The sequence below is a fragment of the Vulpes vulpes genome, chromosome 4 (genome assembly GCF_048418805.1).
Source record: "Vulpes vulpes isolate BD-2025 chromosome 4, VulVul3, whole genome shotgun sequence".
Taxonomy (NCBI): Eukaryota; Metazoa; Chordata; class Mammalia; order Carnivora; family Canidae; genus Vulpes; species Vulpes vulpes.
The window spans coordinates 98,878,080-98,893,864 of record NC_132783.1 but is presented as its reverse complement, the minus strand read 5'-3'; the positions used below and the strand labels follow the sequence as shown (position 1 = coordinate 98,893,864).

Here is a 15,785-nt window from a genome sequence, read left to right as displayed (position 1 = left end):
TATACTTTGCTTGTACTATCTTTATCTGGTTTTATTTTATTTTATTTTTTAAGATTTTATTTATTTATTCATGAGAGACAGAGAGAGACAGAGACAGAGACAGAGACACAGGCAGAGGGAGAAGCAGGCTCCATGCAGGGAGCCAGATGCAGGACTCGATTCCAATTCCAGGTCTCCAGGATCATGCCCTGGGCTGAAGGTGGTGCTAAACTGCTGAGCCACCTGGGCTGCCCTCTGTATCTGGTTTTAAAATCAAGATACTATTAAAGTAAAAAACAAATGCAGACCAAGCTTGAAAATTCCGGAGCAGACAAAACCATTTTAGTCATACTAACAAAACTTAATTTAGCTTATTTTGCAAGACTAACTTGACCTGGGTCATTTCTTGCATATGCCTCTGGAAATCACAAACAAAACTTGAACTGTTTCCCAAGGTTGATATAAGGTAACCACTGACAAATTCCTTATCATTTAAGAAAATTCTAATACCCCATCGCTGTGAGAAATAGTCACTGCTTTCTCACTATATAAACTGATTCATAACAATATACCTGTGCGCCTCATTCCAGGTTTTGGTTTGAGTATTCCAGGTCTGCAAACTGTCTTCTTGGTGTGTGTACCATAAACTTTTCTAATTACTACTTAAGTGATTTGTTTTACTACTATTATTTTTGAACTTAAAAAAAAAAGATTTTATTTACTCCTTTGTGAGACAGAGAGCAAGAGAGCATGAAGGGGGGTTAGGAGGGAGAGGGAGAAGCAGGGAGCCTGATGTGGGGCTCCATCCCAGGACCCAGAGATCATGACTTGCGAGGAAAGCAGATGCTTCACCATCTGAGTCACCCAGGCTCCCTGAGGGGTTTTAAGATTTTATTTTTAAGTAATCTCTACACTCAATGTGGGGGACAAACTCACAACCCCAAGATCAAGAGTTGCATGCTCCACCAACTGACCCAACCATGTGCCCCTCCTGTCTCACTTTTTGATTGCAGTTTCTCTTTTTGTTTTTAATTTTATTTATTTATTCATGAGAGACACACACAGAGAGGCAGAGACACAGGGAGAGGGAAAAGCAGGCTCCATGCAGGGAGCCCGTTGTGGGACTCAATCCCGGGACTCCAGGATCATGCCCTGGGCCAAAGGCAGGTGCTAACCACTTACCCACCCAGGCATCCTTTGATTGCAGTTTCTTATTGGGTTTAGACATTGCAAATATCTTTCTGACTTATCAGCCATCTGTTAACTTTGCAAACAGTGTCTTCTGTTGAGCAATTGAACTATTTTTGTCTATTTTTGTAAGGTTTTTTTTTTAAGATTTTATTTATTCATTTATTTATTTATTTGAGAGGAGCCTGAGCAGAGATAGAGGCATAAGGAAAGGAAGAAGCAGATGCCCCATTGAGTAAGAACCCAGATGTGGATCTCAATCCCAGGGCAGATGCTGAATGAACTGAGCCACCCAGGTGCTCCCTTATTTTTTAAGTTTTAAAAATCCACTTTATTTTTTTTTAAAGATTCTATTTATTTATTCATGAGAGACACACACAGAGAGAGAGAGAGGCAGAGACACAGGCAGGGGAGAAGCAGGCTCCATGCAGGGAGCCCGACATTGGGACTCGATCCCGGGTCTCCAGGATCATACCCCAGGCTGCAGGCATCACTAAACCACTGGCCACCAGGGCTGTCCTAAAAATCCACTTTAATGAAGTTTAATTTACATTTAATAAAAATGCACCCAGTGTAAGCATACAGTTCAATGAGTTTAGGCAAATGTATATACCCATATAACCATCACCATAGTCAAGGAATAGAACTTTTCCATCATCTGAGAAACTTCCTTATGCTTCTTTACAAGCCAAACCCCATTGGCACTCCTCGCCCCAAGCAGCCACTCATCTGTTTTCTGCCACCGTATATTGGAATTGTCTTTCTTAATTTACCATGTAAGTGGAATCATACAGTAGATGCTCTTTTAAGTCTGGCTTCTTTTCATTCAGCGTAATGTTTGTTGAGATTCATCACGTTGTTGCATATATTTGTGGTCCATTCTTTTGATTACTGAGTAGTGTTCACTGTATGGATATACCATAACTTGTATATCCATTCAGCTGTTGGTGAGCATTTGAGTTGTTTGCAGTCTTCAGTTATTAGGAATAAAGCTGCCGTGAACATTTGTGTACAAGTCTTTGCATAGACATAGATTTTCATTTTGCTTGGGTGCCCCTAAGTGCAATTACTGGATCATATTCTAAGTATATGGTTAAGTTTATAAGAAACTACCCAAGTATTTTACACAGTGATTGTATCACTTTACATTCCCACAAGTGATATTGCTCCAATCACATTATCATCATTAATTCTAGCCATTCTTGTGAGTACATACGCACTAGCTTCTGCCCTCAAGACATTTACCCAAATCCTAAACTACAGAGCTTAGGGAAGGAAGACACAAAATACAAGAGAAAGCCAATAGGCTCACAGGTTAAAAAGCTAAACCTGTGAGCCCAGATGTGGTCTCCAAATATAATTTTCCATGAAATGAGACTATGGCTTCTTGGGGAAGTGCTTTCTAGATCTAAGACAGGAAATGTCTGTCTTCATATCGACATCTGTGTCAATGTTTGAAACAGAATAGAGAATATTAACAGATGGTAAATATGCACATATAAAGATGCTCAACATCATCATCAGGGAAATGCATATAAAAACCACAGTATCAGTTTGGCTAGGTTAAGTTATGTTAAGATAAAAACAAAACCCTCAACGTCTTCGTAGTTTGCAAAAAAAGATTGATTTCTTACAGTATAAAAAGCTACAAAGAATATTGCATCTATCTTAGAAAAAAATGGATGATCTACAAAATTATAACTTTTCTTGAGCACCTCAGAGAACTGAGGTCACAAGGCAACCAACTAATCTGAATTTTAAAAAAGAACAAGCTCAGGGCCTCTGGGTGGCTCAGTTAGGCGTCTGCCTTCAGCTCAGGTCATGATCCTGGGGTCCTGGGATCCAGCCACATATTGGGCTTCCCTGCTCAGTGGGGAGTCTGCTTCTCTCTCTCCTTCTGACCCTCTCTCTCCCTCTGCCCCTTCCCTCACTCATGTTTGCATGCTCTCTCTCTCCTCAAATTAAAAAAAAAAAATTAAAAAGAACAAGCTCCTGCAAGGAGAGATGGGGCACATCACCAGGTTCACTTTGGCAGAATGTGGCTGAAAATGATGGCCACCGTATTGATGTCGGAACGAGTTAGGGGCAGATGGGGCTAGGCAGGGAAAGATAAGGGAAAAGCCCCAGAGTAAGGTTCTTACCCATCCCAAGAAAACAGATAAGACAGTAAAAACAGGAAAAATAAACCTGGCTCCCTAGCTCCAAAATGTTAGGGAGTATCCCCCTTTAACCGCTACTAAGTAATCACAGAAACTCGCCAGGCCACAAAGAAATATGTCATTAAGGTGTTATCAATAGTTCCTGCTCAAACCAAGATGGCACAAGAATCTCAAGGCCATGGGCTCCCTGACTAGGCTCACAGAAATCCCAGAGATAGAGAAATATTATGGAGGAGATATTAACCTGAGAGAAGGGACCTTGTTTGGGCTCCTGATACGTACAAAAACATCTTGTTTGTTAGTATGATACTTACAACTCCACTTGTTTGTTCTGAATATCTACCCTGGTATGACAAGAAATTTACCAAGTTCCCTGGTTAGTTTCCTATAAAAGACAGGCTGTAACACACCCACCCACACCCACACCCACAGCCCTGACCCGCAGCCCTGTCCCACCCATCTCACTTCTGAGAGTTTTCTCTGTATCTCGATTTAATAAACTTCTATTGTTTTGCTCACGCTCTGTTGTCCACCAGATTCATTCTTGGACTCCATGAGACAAGAACCAAGCTCTCCCATGTCAATATAAGTGGTGGAGAGAAAAGCAACTAAAGTTTTGGCCAAGTGTTAAAGGCAAAATGTGGGCCACCATGTCAGTGTGGAATAGCCGGGGTTCCAGTCACGTGCACTCAGAAGCTCCTCCCCACAGGTCTCCAGTGGGTGCTTGTGAGAAAAATTGGGGGCAGGGCTGCAGACTTAAGAGTGCCACTTCTGGTGATGCAGGGGTCAAGGAGGTGGTTGATGGCCTCCAAGAGATGGGCCTAAGGCCTCAACTACTTCCCTAGAAATAGCAAAAAGCAACTGCCTTCAAAACAAAAGCTTTGTGCTGTTGGGAAAGGGGAGCAGAACCCCTCCCTCCCAGGGCCCCGAGAGTAGAGATCTCTGGCTCTTATCCCAGGATGACGGGAAAGACCCTTATCTTCTTGTGTAGTCACTCGGGGACTTAGGCTGACAGAGCACATCATCTTGAGTGTTACCAATTGCCACGGCATTGGAGTGACATTGGAGTGTCAGAGTTCTGACATGCCAGGAGTTGTACAGTAGCTCGCAGTATTCCCTCTAACTGCTACGCTGGGAAGATGCAGTTAAATAAATAGAACAGGGTTTCTTCTCCCTCCCCTCAGCAGCAGTGGCAGCTCCTGGTAAGTTCTGAGGGCACCTGCGGGTAGATTCTTCACATGACATTATTTTTAGTGTTGTGTACAGTGAATACTCATTGAGGTTTACTCACACATTTTCCATTCCTGGTGCTCTTCTTTCCTTCCTGAATTCTTTATTTCCGTATGGGATTATTTTTCTGTGCCTGAAGAATTCTCTTATGGGTGTTATTTTTCTCAGTTTTCGTGTGTATGGATTTAGTTTGCTAATGTTTTATTTAGAATTATTGCATTTATGTTCACAAGTGAGATTTGTAACTTTCCTTTCTTAAACTGATCCTGCCATGTGTTGATATCAAGATTATGTTAGACACATAAAATGAGTTGGAGAGTTTCCTCTCATTACGATTCTCTGAAAGAATAATAAAGCATGCTTTATTACCCTTTTTTTTTTTTAAATAAACTATATCCAACACAGGACTGGAACTCACAACCTCAAAATCAGGAATCCTACATTTTGCCAACTGACCCAGCCAGCTGCATGTTGTACACTTAATATTTACATAATGTTGTATGTCAGTTATATCTCAATAAAGCCAAAAAAAAAAGAATTGTAAAATAGCTAATTTTAAAAGTATATTGAGGGATTCCTGGGTGGCTCAGTAGTTGAGCATCTGCCTTCGGCCCAGGTTGTGATCCCAGAGTCCAGGATTGAGTCCTGCATTGGGCTCCTTGCCCAGAGCCTGCTTCTCCCTCTGCCTGTGTCTCTGCCTCTCTCTTTCTCTGTGTCTCTCATGAATAAATAAATAAAATATTTAAAAAAATTTTTTTAAGTATATGGATTACAGGGCAGCCCAGGTTGCTCAGCGGTTTAGTGCCACCTTCAGCCCAGGGCCTGATCCTGGAAACCTGGGATGGAGTCACACATCAGGCTCCCTGCATGGAGCCTGCTTCTCCCTCTGCCTGTGTCTCTGCCTCTCTCTCTCTCCCTGTGTCTCTCACAAATCTTTTTTAAAATAAAAAAAAGTATATTGATTATAAATTGAAATGATAACATTTCAAACAGAGGGTTAAATGTTATCAAAATTAATTTCATGGGCACCTGGGTGGTTCAGTGGTTGAGTATCCACCTTTGGTCGTGATCCCAGGGTCCTGGGATCGAGTTCAGCATCGGGCTTCCTGCAGGGAGTCTGCTTCTCCCTCTGCCTATTCTCTGCCTCTCTCTCTGTGTCTATCATGAGTAAATAAATAAAACCTTTAAAATAAAAATTAATTTCACTTCCAGGCACCTGAGTGGCTCAGTCTGTTAAGCATCCATTCTTGATTTTAGCTGGGGTCATGATCTTGGGGTCATGAGATTTTGAGATCAAGCCACTTGATGGGTCCTGTGCTGGGCACGGAGTCTGGGACTCTCTGCCTCTCCTGCCCTTCTTCTTGTGTATGCTCTCTAAACAAACAAATAAAATCCTAAAAAATAAGAATTTCACTTTTTTTTGTAGACCCCATGCTGTGGAGCCCCCTTTTTTATTGTGGCTACTAGAATATTTCAAATTACATATGTGATTTATATCTGTGGCTCACAGTATATTTATTGGACAGCTAATTTAGCCTTTTATTAAGATTTTATATTTTATTTTTAATATTTTATTTATTTATCCATGAGAAACACAGAGAGAGAGAGAGGCAGAGACACAGGCAGAGGGAGAAGCAGGCTCCATGCAGGGGGCCCGATGTGGGACTCAATCCAGGGACTCCAGGATCACACCCTGAGCCAAAGGCAGGCACTCAACCGCTGAGCCACCCAGGCGTCCCAAGATTTTTTTTTTTTAAGTTTTTATTTATTTATGATAGTCACAGAGAGAGGGAGAGAGAGAGAGGCAGAGACACAGGCAGAGGGAGAAGCAGGCTCCATGCACCAGGAGCCCGACGTGGGATTCGATTCCGGGTCTCCAGGATCGCGCCCTGGGCCAAAGGCAGGCGCCAAACCGCTGCGCCACCCAGGGATCCCCCAAGATTTTTTAAAGTAGTATCTACCCCCAACATGGCACCAAACCTACAACCCCGAGATCAAGAGTCTTGTGCTCTGCTGGCTGAGCCAGCCAGCCATACCAAGAGTTGTGTATAGTACTCTTATATGTATTTTAATTTCTTCCATATCAATAAATGTTTCCTTCCTCATTTTCAATTTTAAAAATCTTTCTCCTCTTGGGCAGCCTGGGTAGCTCAGCGGTTTAGCGCCGCTTTCAGCCCAGGGCCTGATCCTGGGGTCCCCGGATTGGGTCCCGGGATCAAGTCCCAAGTCGGGCTCCCTGCGTGGAGCCTGCTTCTCCCTCTGCCTGTGTCTCTGCCGCTCTCTCTCTCTCTGTCTCATTAATAAATAAATTTTTAAAATCTTTAAAAAAAAATCTTTCTCCTTATCACACTTGCCAAAAGTTTTTTCTTTTTTTTATTGGTCTTTTCCTAAAACCAGCTTTCATGCTAGATCTAACTATGAGTTTATAGAAAATACAGGAGACAGAGGGACATGTTAACACATTGGAGATAAAATCTGTAAAAACCAGAATGTTTTCCTCTACATGACAACTTGGATTATTCAACAAATAAATTGCAAGAAAAATAAAGATAGAAAGGAGGAAACTGAAGATATTAAGAAACAGTCTAAATGTAACACTTAGATCTATTTGGTTTCCTGACTTAAATAATCTATTAAAAATTTAAGGAAACAAGCGTACCTGGGTGGTTCAGTGGTTGAGCTGTCTGCCTTCAGCTCAGGTTATGATCCCAGGGTCCTGGGATGGAGTCCCACATTGGGCTCCCTGCATGGAGCCTGCTTCTCCCTCTGCCTGTGTCTCTGCCTCTGTCTCTCTGTGTCTCTCATGAATAAATAAATAAATAAAATCTTTAAAAAATAATAAATATTTTTAAAAAATTTTTAAAATATTTTATTTATTTATTCATGAGAGACACACACACACACAGAGAGAGGCAGAGACACAGGCAGAGGGAGAAGCAGGCTCCATGCAGGGAGCCCAATGTGGGACTTGATCCTGGGTCTCCAGGATCAGGCCCCGGGCCGAAGGTGGTGCTAAACCACTGAGCCACCCAGGCTGCACCTCAAAAAAATTTTTTTAAAGAAACAATTAGGGAAATCTGAATGCTGAGTGAATATTTGATGAAATTAAGGCATGATGTTTAGTTCTAGGTATAGTAGTGGTAGGTGGTTATGTTAAAAAGAAAAGAGTCATTCTCTTTTTGAAATACATATTCACATATTTACAGATGAGAAGTTCTGTCTGGGATTTGCTTGGTGGTGGTGGTGGTGGGTGAGAGAATATAGATGAAATGAGATTGGCCCTGAGTTGATCATTGTTGAGGCTAGATGATGACTATATGCAGGTTTATTATACTAATCTCTTTACTTCGGGATATGTTTGAAATTTTTCCATTATATATCACATAAAGAAAAAACAGGACCAGAGGCACCCAGCTGGTTCAGTCAGAGCAGGTGACTCTTGATCTCAAAGTTGTGAGTTCAAGCCCCACTTTGGGTGTGGAGATTACTTAAAAATAAAATCTTAGGGGCTCAATTTGTTAAGTGTCTGCGCTTGGTTTGGGTCATGTTCCCAGGTTCCTGGGATAGAGCCCTATGTTGGGCTCCCTGCTCAGTGGGGAGTCTGCTTCTCCCTCTCTATCTGCCTCTCTCCCTACTCATGCCCTCTCTCTCTGCCAAATAAATATATAAAATATTTTTTAAATAAATAAATAAATAAATAAAGTCTTAAAATTAAAAGTAAAAGAAGGAAAAAACAGGTCCTAATTATAATAATCAAGTTTATTGCTTTATTTTCTAGTTCACTGATTTGAGCTTTGGTCTTTAAAAAAATTCCTTCTTTTTGGTTTTGTTTTACTGTATTTATCCTAGGCTAGTTTATTACTTTTTCATATATTTTTCAATTTTTCTCCTTTCCTAATAAGTGGATTTAGGTTATAAATACTCCTCTGAGAAGCACTTTGGCAGAGCACAGGTTTCCATGTCTAAGGAGAGAGTATTCTCATTCATTTCAAAACAGTGTGATTTCAGTTTAGAGCTGGTTATATTTTAGTGGCAGGAGAATAATCGAGTGAACAGAGATTGAAGACAATAAATACTGATGCACCTGGATGCCATAGGCAGTGCAGCTCAGCGGGGTACCTGCTTGAGATTCTCTCTCTCCCTCTTCCTCTGCCCCCCACCTGCATGTGTGTGCTCTCTTTCAATAAATTTTTTTTAAGATTTTATTTATTTATTCATGATAGACACACAGAGAGAGGCAGAGACACAGGCAGAGGGAGAATGCAGGCTCCTCACAGGAAGCCTGATGTGGGACTTGATCCTGGGACCCCAGGATCACACCCTGAGCTGAAGGCAGACGCTCAACCACTGAGCCACCCAGGCATCCCAATAAATAAAATCTTAAAAAAAAAAAAAAAAAAAAAAGATAATACTGACAGCAAGGCCAGAGGACTGAGAGGGAACAATTTCAGTTTCTTTTTTTTTTTTTAATTTTTATTTATTTATGATAGTCACAGAGAGAGAGAGAGAGAGAGAGAGAGGAAGAGGCAAAGACACAGGCAGAGAGAGAAGCAGGCTCCATGCACTGGGAGCCCGACGTGGGATTTGATCCCGGGTCTCCAGGATCGCACCCTGGGCCAAAGGCAGGCACTAAACCGCTGCGCCACCCAGGGATCCCCAATTTCAGTTTCTTACCATAGGCTACTTCCTTTTTTTTTTTAAGATTTATTTATTTATTTATTTATTTATTTATTTATTTATTTATTTATGAGAGACAAGAGAGAGGCAGAGACACAGGCAAAGGGAAAAGCAGGTTCCCTGCAGGGAGCCCAAGGTGGGACTCGATCCCAGAACTCCGGATCACACCCTGGGCCAAAGGTAGACTAAACCACTGTGCCACCCCGGTGTCCCCGTAGGCCACTTCCTATGATGTTACTGCCGAGGGCGGGCTCCCTTTGTCTAACATTCTGGTTCCAAGGCAGAATTCTGTTCTGTTCTGGGTGGCTAGAGCCTTCAGCCCAGCAAGCGCCAAGATGAAACTGAAGCAAGGATCGTTCCTGTGGTACCTCTATCTGGACAAGCTGTACTGCCTGCTGTCTGTGAGGAATGTGAAGGCCTTGCTGGAGTATTTTCACCTTCTCGATGTGCACCGCAACAACACCTTGAATGGTCGGTGCTTTCAGCAGGGCTTCCTCTGAGTGGTCACCTGGCTTTTCACTAACTCGCAGGAAAACTCGCAGAACCAGAAACTCCCTTGGTGACAAATATGTATTTTATCTTCTAAATGAGGTGTGGGGTGGGGAGAATGGCCAACAGAGACCTGAGACCAGGAGCAGTTGAGGGAGGAGGGGAAGGTTGCAGGCTCTGGCACGAAGCCTTGGCTCTTAGTGATTTGGAGAACGTGTCATCATCCTCTTTAGGTGTCATTGTCCTCAGCCACATATGAGGCTTCTAAGCATAAAGCCCAAGTCCTGGTTGGGAAAAAATAGATAATGAAATAAAATAATGTGTGGAAAATGGTTAGCACAGTGCCTGGCACATGGTAAGAACTTAGCGTTTGTTGTTAGTATAGTTATTCCTGGGGGCTGAGCCCCATTCGCACATTAACCCTTAAGACCCCCTTAACAAGATTTCTCGTCTGTCAAGCGGGAGTTTTGAATCAATCAGGATCCCTTCTAATTTGTGGTACTTGAGAGTGACCAGAAAGTGTTGATGATCTCCACTCTGTCTTCGAATGCAGAAACTAACAGAAGACTGATTAAAATACTTTAGGCTTGTTTGTTTTGTTTTGAAGGACTCGATAATATCCTTACGGATACAGGATAGTATCCTACCCATTCATTGTGATCTGAAGAAAATAAATGTCATTTTTGAATAAAGTATTTCTTCCATAAAGATTTTTTTTAAAGATTTATTTGAGGGAGAGAGAATCAGTGAGGGAGAGACAGAGGGAGAGGGAGAGAGAATCTAGACTCCCTGCTGAGCTCCACTGACTGTACCATCCAAGTACCCTCTCCATAAAGATTTTTAAGAGCCTATGCAGTCTTTACAAATGATAAAAAGACACCTTCATTTTCTCATAACTTCATGCCTATTTTTCTCTTTACATATAGATTTACACACAGTAATGTCACCAAATCTTTGCAACTGCTGGGACCTAGATAAGGCAACTGTAAGGCACCCGCTGTAAACAGAGAAGCTGGGACTGCAACCCAGACCTTCTTGACTCCAAAGCCTACACTCATAGTCTCACCGGAACGTTTGCTGAGAAGTCTGGTCTCCTTAGTAACAAAATCACTCCCTGATGATGCAAAGCCCAAGAGGCAAAGTCATGCTCCTGTCCTCTGGTCACCAAGGGACTGGTTAGTGTGGTGAGACAGTGAAGGCACAGCCTTCTGAGAAGGCAGTTGACTTGGGCTTTAGAGGCTTGAGTGAGTCAGAGGCAGCTGCTTTAGAAACAGTATTTGCTATGTAGCTACTAAGTCCCACACTGAAACTTTTCTGAAGGAGCAACTGCCCAAAGGTCATTGTGGATATATATAATGTGCTCATACCTGGTGGCCATAGGGAAGGAACATCAGAGACCATCAGATGCCCCTCAAATCATGACATTGTGATGACCGGTTCACTATGCTCTTAGCTACCCTCAGTCGGGGCGCCAAACTACATAGATGTTGTATATATTTTTTGGAGCTGTATTTTACATAGGCGATAGTTTCTGTAATCAATGGGCAAAGGGATATCACATGTACACAAAGTTACATTTCAATATCCCTGAAGTTACCATGGGTGATTTGCATATACAATCTATAAGCCACGTACTCTTATATAAATGTGTCACTGTGTTGGTTTCTTCCATCTTGTCCTCCTCGAAACAGATGATCAGTGAGTGGAATTTCTGGCAAAAACCCTCCCTGGTTTTTAAATTATGTATTTTTTTCTCTGTATATGATTGAATATATATGTATTAACCTGCAAAAGACACAGCTTCACTGTGGAAAGAGCAAGGTTGTAGAGTCAGATGGACATTTGTTTGTTTGTTTTTTTAAAATTGTATTTATTTTTTCATGAGAGACACAGAGAGAGGCAGAGACAGAGGCAGAGGGAGAAGCAGGCTCCATGCAAGGAGCCTGATGTGGGACTTGATCCAAGAACCCCAGGAATCACAGCCTGAACCAAAGGCAGGCACCCAACGGCTAAGCCACGCAGGCGTCCCTCAGACGGACATTTGAATCCCAGCTCTGCCACTCTAAGTGTGGTCCACCGGCCATCGGCAGTGATGTCACCAAGGGCTTGTTGGAAATACAGACTCAGTCCAATACCAGATTTCATGAATCAGAATCTGTATTTTTATAAGATTCTCAAGTGGATGGTAGGCCCATTACAATTAGAGAAACACTGAAATAGACCAGTTACTATCTAGGCTTATTATAAAAGGGTGTGATACCACTTCCCCTGTAGGGGTGTCAGGGTTCAATGAAACATGACATTTAAAGTACCTGGCACCTAAGGTGTTCCCAGATTCTCATTTGCCCCATAACCAAATGCATTTGCTTTACATAAGCATTAGGAATACCAATACTTTTATAGAAATTATTTTTAAATTTCTCGTTTTCATGATTTCAAGTGAAAGACCCAGGTGAAATTCAGCTTCTCCAAGAAAAGTGTCCTAGGTCCCCAGTGAGAACGAAGGTCTCTCATGTATAAGGAGTACTCCAGACCTTGTTTGGTTACAGACACGTATCTGTTGGCTCAGTTAAGCACATGAGTTGGGATGAAGATCTGAGCCCAATCCACTGTCTCATTCTCCATGGATCTGGGCACAGGGCATGTCACACAGCCCAGGGCGATTAAGGTCCAAGGAATGGTGGAAGGTGTAGTGACAAAGCAAGAGACAGTGTGATCATTACTATTCCCAGGTCAGCCAGCTTCCAGCATTGCTGCCATTTATGGGGCTCCCGCTTGTTTGGCATCTGGAATGGTCTCTAAACGATCCACTTCTTCACCTCCCTACTTTAACAGACGTGCTGTTCTATCACTTCCTTCGTCATGTGACTAGCTGGAAACGGACACAGATCATGATTGTGTTTAACATGCTGGACTGGAATGCTATGGGCGAGATTGGTTTTGACCAGTTCTACATGTTGGTCTGCATCCTGCTGGCACAACAGGTGAATAACAAGTCAGGATCTGCGGCAAAGAAGGCAGAGCTTGGCTGCCAACAGCCAAGCTAAAGGTGGTACCAAGGTGGTACCACCTTGCTAAAGGTGGTACTGAATTAAGACTGCACAAGAGTTGCCTTCCTTTCACTCAAAACAGGAAGGAAACAGCGGAGAAGGAACTACTGTTGGTTCCTAAACGGTCCATCTCTAACCTAGAAATTTGCAGGCTACACAGCCTCACTCTCCCTGCTGCCCCTACCCATTTTCAGCCCTTCCTTGTCCTTGTCCTTTTTTTTTTTTTTTTTAAGATTTTATTTATTCATGATAGAAGCAGGCTCCCTGCAGGGAGCCCCATGCAGGACTCAATCCCAGGACCCCGGGATCATGACCTGAGCCAAAGGCATACGCTCAACCTGAGACACCCAGGCGCCCCCTTCCTCGTCCTTCTCAAAGAGTCACCAGGAATCCCAAGTGCCTCACTCTCTCAAGGATTGCTTTTCTCAGAGAATTTTCTGAAGGGGATGGATGATGGAGATGAAAAATGTTTGTCTTTGGGTTCCTACCTTACCTTATATACACTTGCAGTGTGTATGTATTCATCTCCTTACCACTTGGAAAGGAAACTTGTCTTCATTATCTTATCACCTTGCCATGATGTTTCACAAGTATATTTTTTTAAAAAGATTTTATTAATTTATTTGAAAGAGAGAGAGAGAGAGAGAAGAGAGAAGTGGTGGGGGAGGGTCAGAGATTAGAGGGAGAAGCAGGTTCCCCATGGAACAGGGAGCCTGACATCGGGGCTCAATCCTAGGATCCCCGGATCATGACCTGAGCGCCGAAGGCAGATGTTTAACTGACGAGCCACCCAGGCGCCCCTAGGAGTAGATTTTTTTTAAAGATTTTATTTATTTAAGGCAGGGGCAGGGGGAGAGAGAATCAGACTGCCTGCCTCAGCAGGGAGCTTGACCTGGGCTTGATTCCAGGACCCCAGGATTATCACCGGAGTTGAAGGCAGACACTTAACCAACTAAGCCACCCAGACACCCCTCACAAGTACATTTTCACTGAGTATAAGGAAATGCATTTTAGTGACAAGGGTTCTGTCTAGAAGATCACAACAGGTGGCCTAAGTTCCCCTTGAATGCAGGTGCTTAAGCAGGACATGATACATTGACCATAGAAAGCTTTCAACCCTGTGCTTCTAGGATTTTGCCTTTTGCTTTTAGCTCTCTAGGAAATGGATTAGTGATGATATAGTCTCGATGCAGCCCAAGTTTAGAAAGCAGCACCAACAACACTGTTCCTTGTATTATGTATTTCTCTCAATAGAACCACTTGGAAGAGCAATTTATCTTCCGTCATTCCCGGCCTGTTTTTGAGCTGCTTGACCTGGATGGGGAGCTGAGAATTGGTGCAGACAACTTCCACATGTACAACTTTCTCTTCAATATTAAAAAACAGGAACTCAGAGAGCTCTATCATGACTTTGACATCACAGGTGACCGTGTAAGTGCAGATTCCTTAAGTGTGACCTGGCAGCCTTTCTGTCCAAAGGCAGAGATAATGTCCTACTCTCCACAATAGACCTGGGTGGGGAGAAGGGTGGATTAAAACTGGCTTGAGTGTGTCCTGGCACTGGGATCAGAAAACACTCAAAGAGATTTATAGGCCCATGAAGAGAGAGGACTAAGTGTCATATAAAATGGATGCAGAATTACAGAGCTTAGAGAAGAAAAATTTTGTTTAGAAGTTTGGAGAAGGAAATATATTAATATGGCAGGCGTTGACATTGGAGGAAGGGTTTATAGATATAAGTAGAAAGAGAGAAAGTCTATGATGGGAACACATGAGCCTAAAAGAACGCTAAGAGAAAATAACTATGGTGTAGACCTTGGATTCTGCCTATCTATGTAAAGAGGAAGTCTCTGGGGCCCTGGCTGGCTCAGTTGGTGGAGCACATGACTCAATCTCAGGGTTGTGAATTCAAGCCTCACATTGGGCATAGAGCCTTTACTTAACAAAATTAAATTAAATTAAATTAATAAAATAAAATAAAATAAAAAATATCTTTTAATTAAAAAGACAAAAGAAGACGTCTATGTTGGGGAAGCAAGTGGGAGCTAAGGTTGAAACAGATGGATCATACACTGTAGAACCTCTCAGGTGCCAGCGTGAAGCATCTGGCCTGGACACAGTACAAATAAAAGTGACCCATGGTTTCTTTAGAATGTACAATAGACCCTCTGTTTCCAGCTCCTAGACTACCATCAGTCTATAATTATGTCCTAATTACCCAGGCTCTTCAAATTTCCAAGTTTTTCAATGAGAAATGATTACAATCCTGCTGTCATCTGAAACAAAGTATCAAATCCTTCCTGAAATAATTTTTCTTTCTTTTCCCCAACAAAAGCGTCTTAATTACAAGGAATTTAAGCTGTTTACTATCTTCACCATGGACAAATACCAGGAGAAGCAGAAAGCAGAGAAAGAGCAAGGGAAAACGGCTCCACTCAAAAAGAAAAGGCCACATCGCTTTATTTTGAGTTCAAAACTTTTTTAGGAATAAATATATCTGAAAGTAGAATATAAATAATCACAACTGTTAACATGTCTAAAAATAAATTTAGAAAATCTAAGTGGGTATTTTTACATTGGCTTTTATACACAAAAGGTTCAAATGAGTGCTCTTCCATCAGCAGGTTCTTAACTTGAATAACTTTTTTTTCTTTAGATTTTATTTATTCATGAGAGACACAGAGAGAGGCAGAGACATAGGCAGAGGGAGAAGCAGGTTCCCTGGGGGGAGCCAGATTCGGTACTCGATCCCAGGACTCTGGGATCACCACCTAAGCCAAAGGTAGACACTCAACCACTGAGCCACCAGGTGCCCCTTGAATAACTAATTGACTTCATAATAATGTAATGTGAAGAAACCACTTTCTCTGTGGACATGCCCCCCTCCCCCGACATGTCTTAATTCTGCTGCTGGTTTTCAGATCAACACTATTCATAAGGTATATCCAAATAATTAGACTGTCTGGAGCTAAACAGCTGAAAGACAGTGATGGTTTCCTACTGTTTGTCAGCA

The 15,785-nt window shown here is 42.3% G+C and overlaps 1 protein-coding gene across 1 annotated transcript; it reads left to right on the top strand.

Annotated features, from left to right (window-relative positions):
* The first annotated feature begins 9,555 nt into the window (after nt 1-9,555).
* EFCAB9 (EF-hand calcium binding domain 9) lies at nt 9,556-15,257 on the top strand. Its single transcript, XM_026010318.2, has 4 exons — nt 9,556-9,704; nt 12,558-12,706; nt 14,027-14,203; nt 15,108-15,257. Exons 1-4 carry the CDS (start codon nt 9,569-9,571, stop codon nt 15,255-15,257), a joined length of 612 nt encoding a protein of 203 aa, XP_025866103.1. The 5' UTR covers nt 9,556-9,568.
* Nucleotides 15,258-15,785: the final 528 nt, after the last annotated feature.

Bases quoted from the DNA above. Each gene is read 5' to 3' on its own strand.
- EFCAB9 (XM_026010318.2), top strand. From the start codon at position 9,569: ATGAAACTGAAGCAAGGATCGTTCCTGTGGTACCTCTATCTGGACAAG. The intron at 9,705-12,557 runs GTCGGTGCTTTC...CTACTTTAACAG, and splicing joins CCGCAACAACACCTTGAATG to ACGTGCTGTTCTATCACTTC. The intron at 14,204-15,107 runs GTAAGTGCAGAT...CCCCAACAAAAG, and splicing joins TTGACATCACAGGTGACCGT to CGTCTTAATTACAAGGAATT.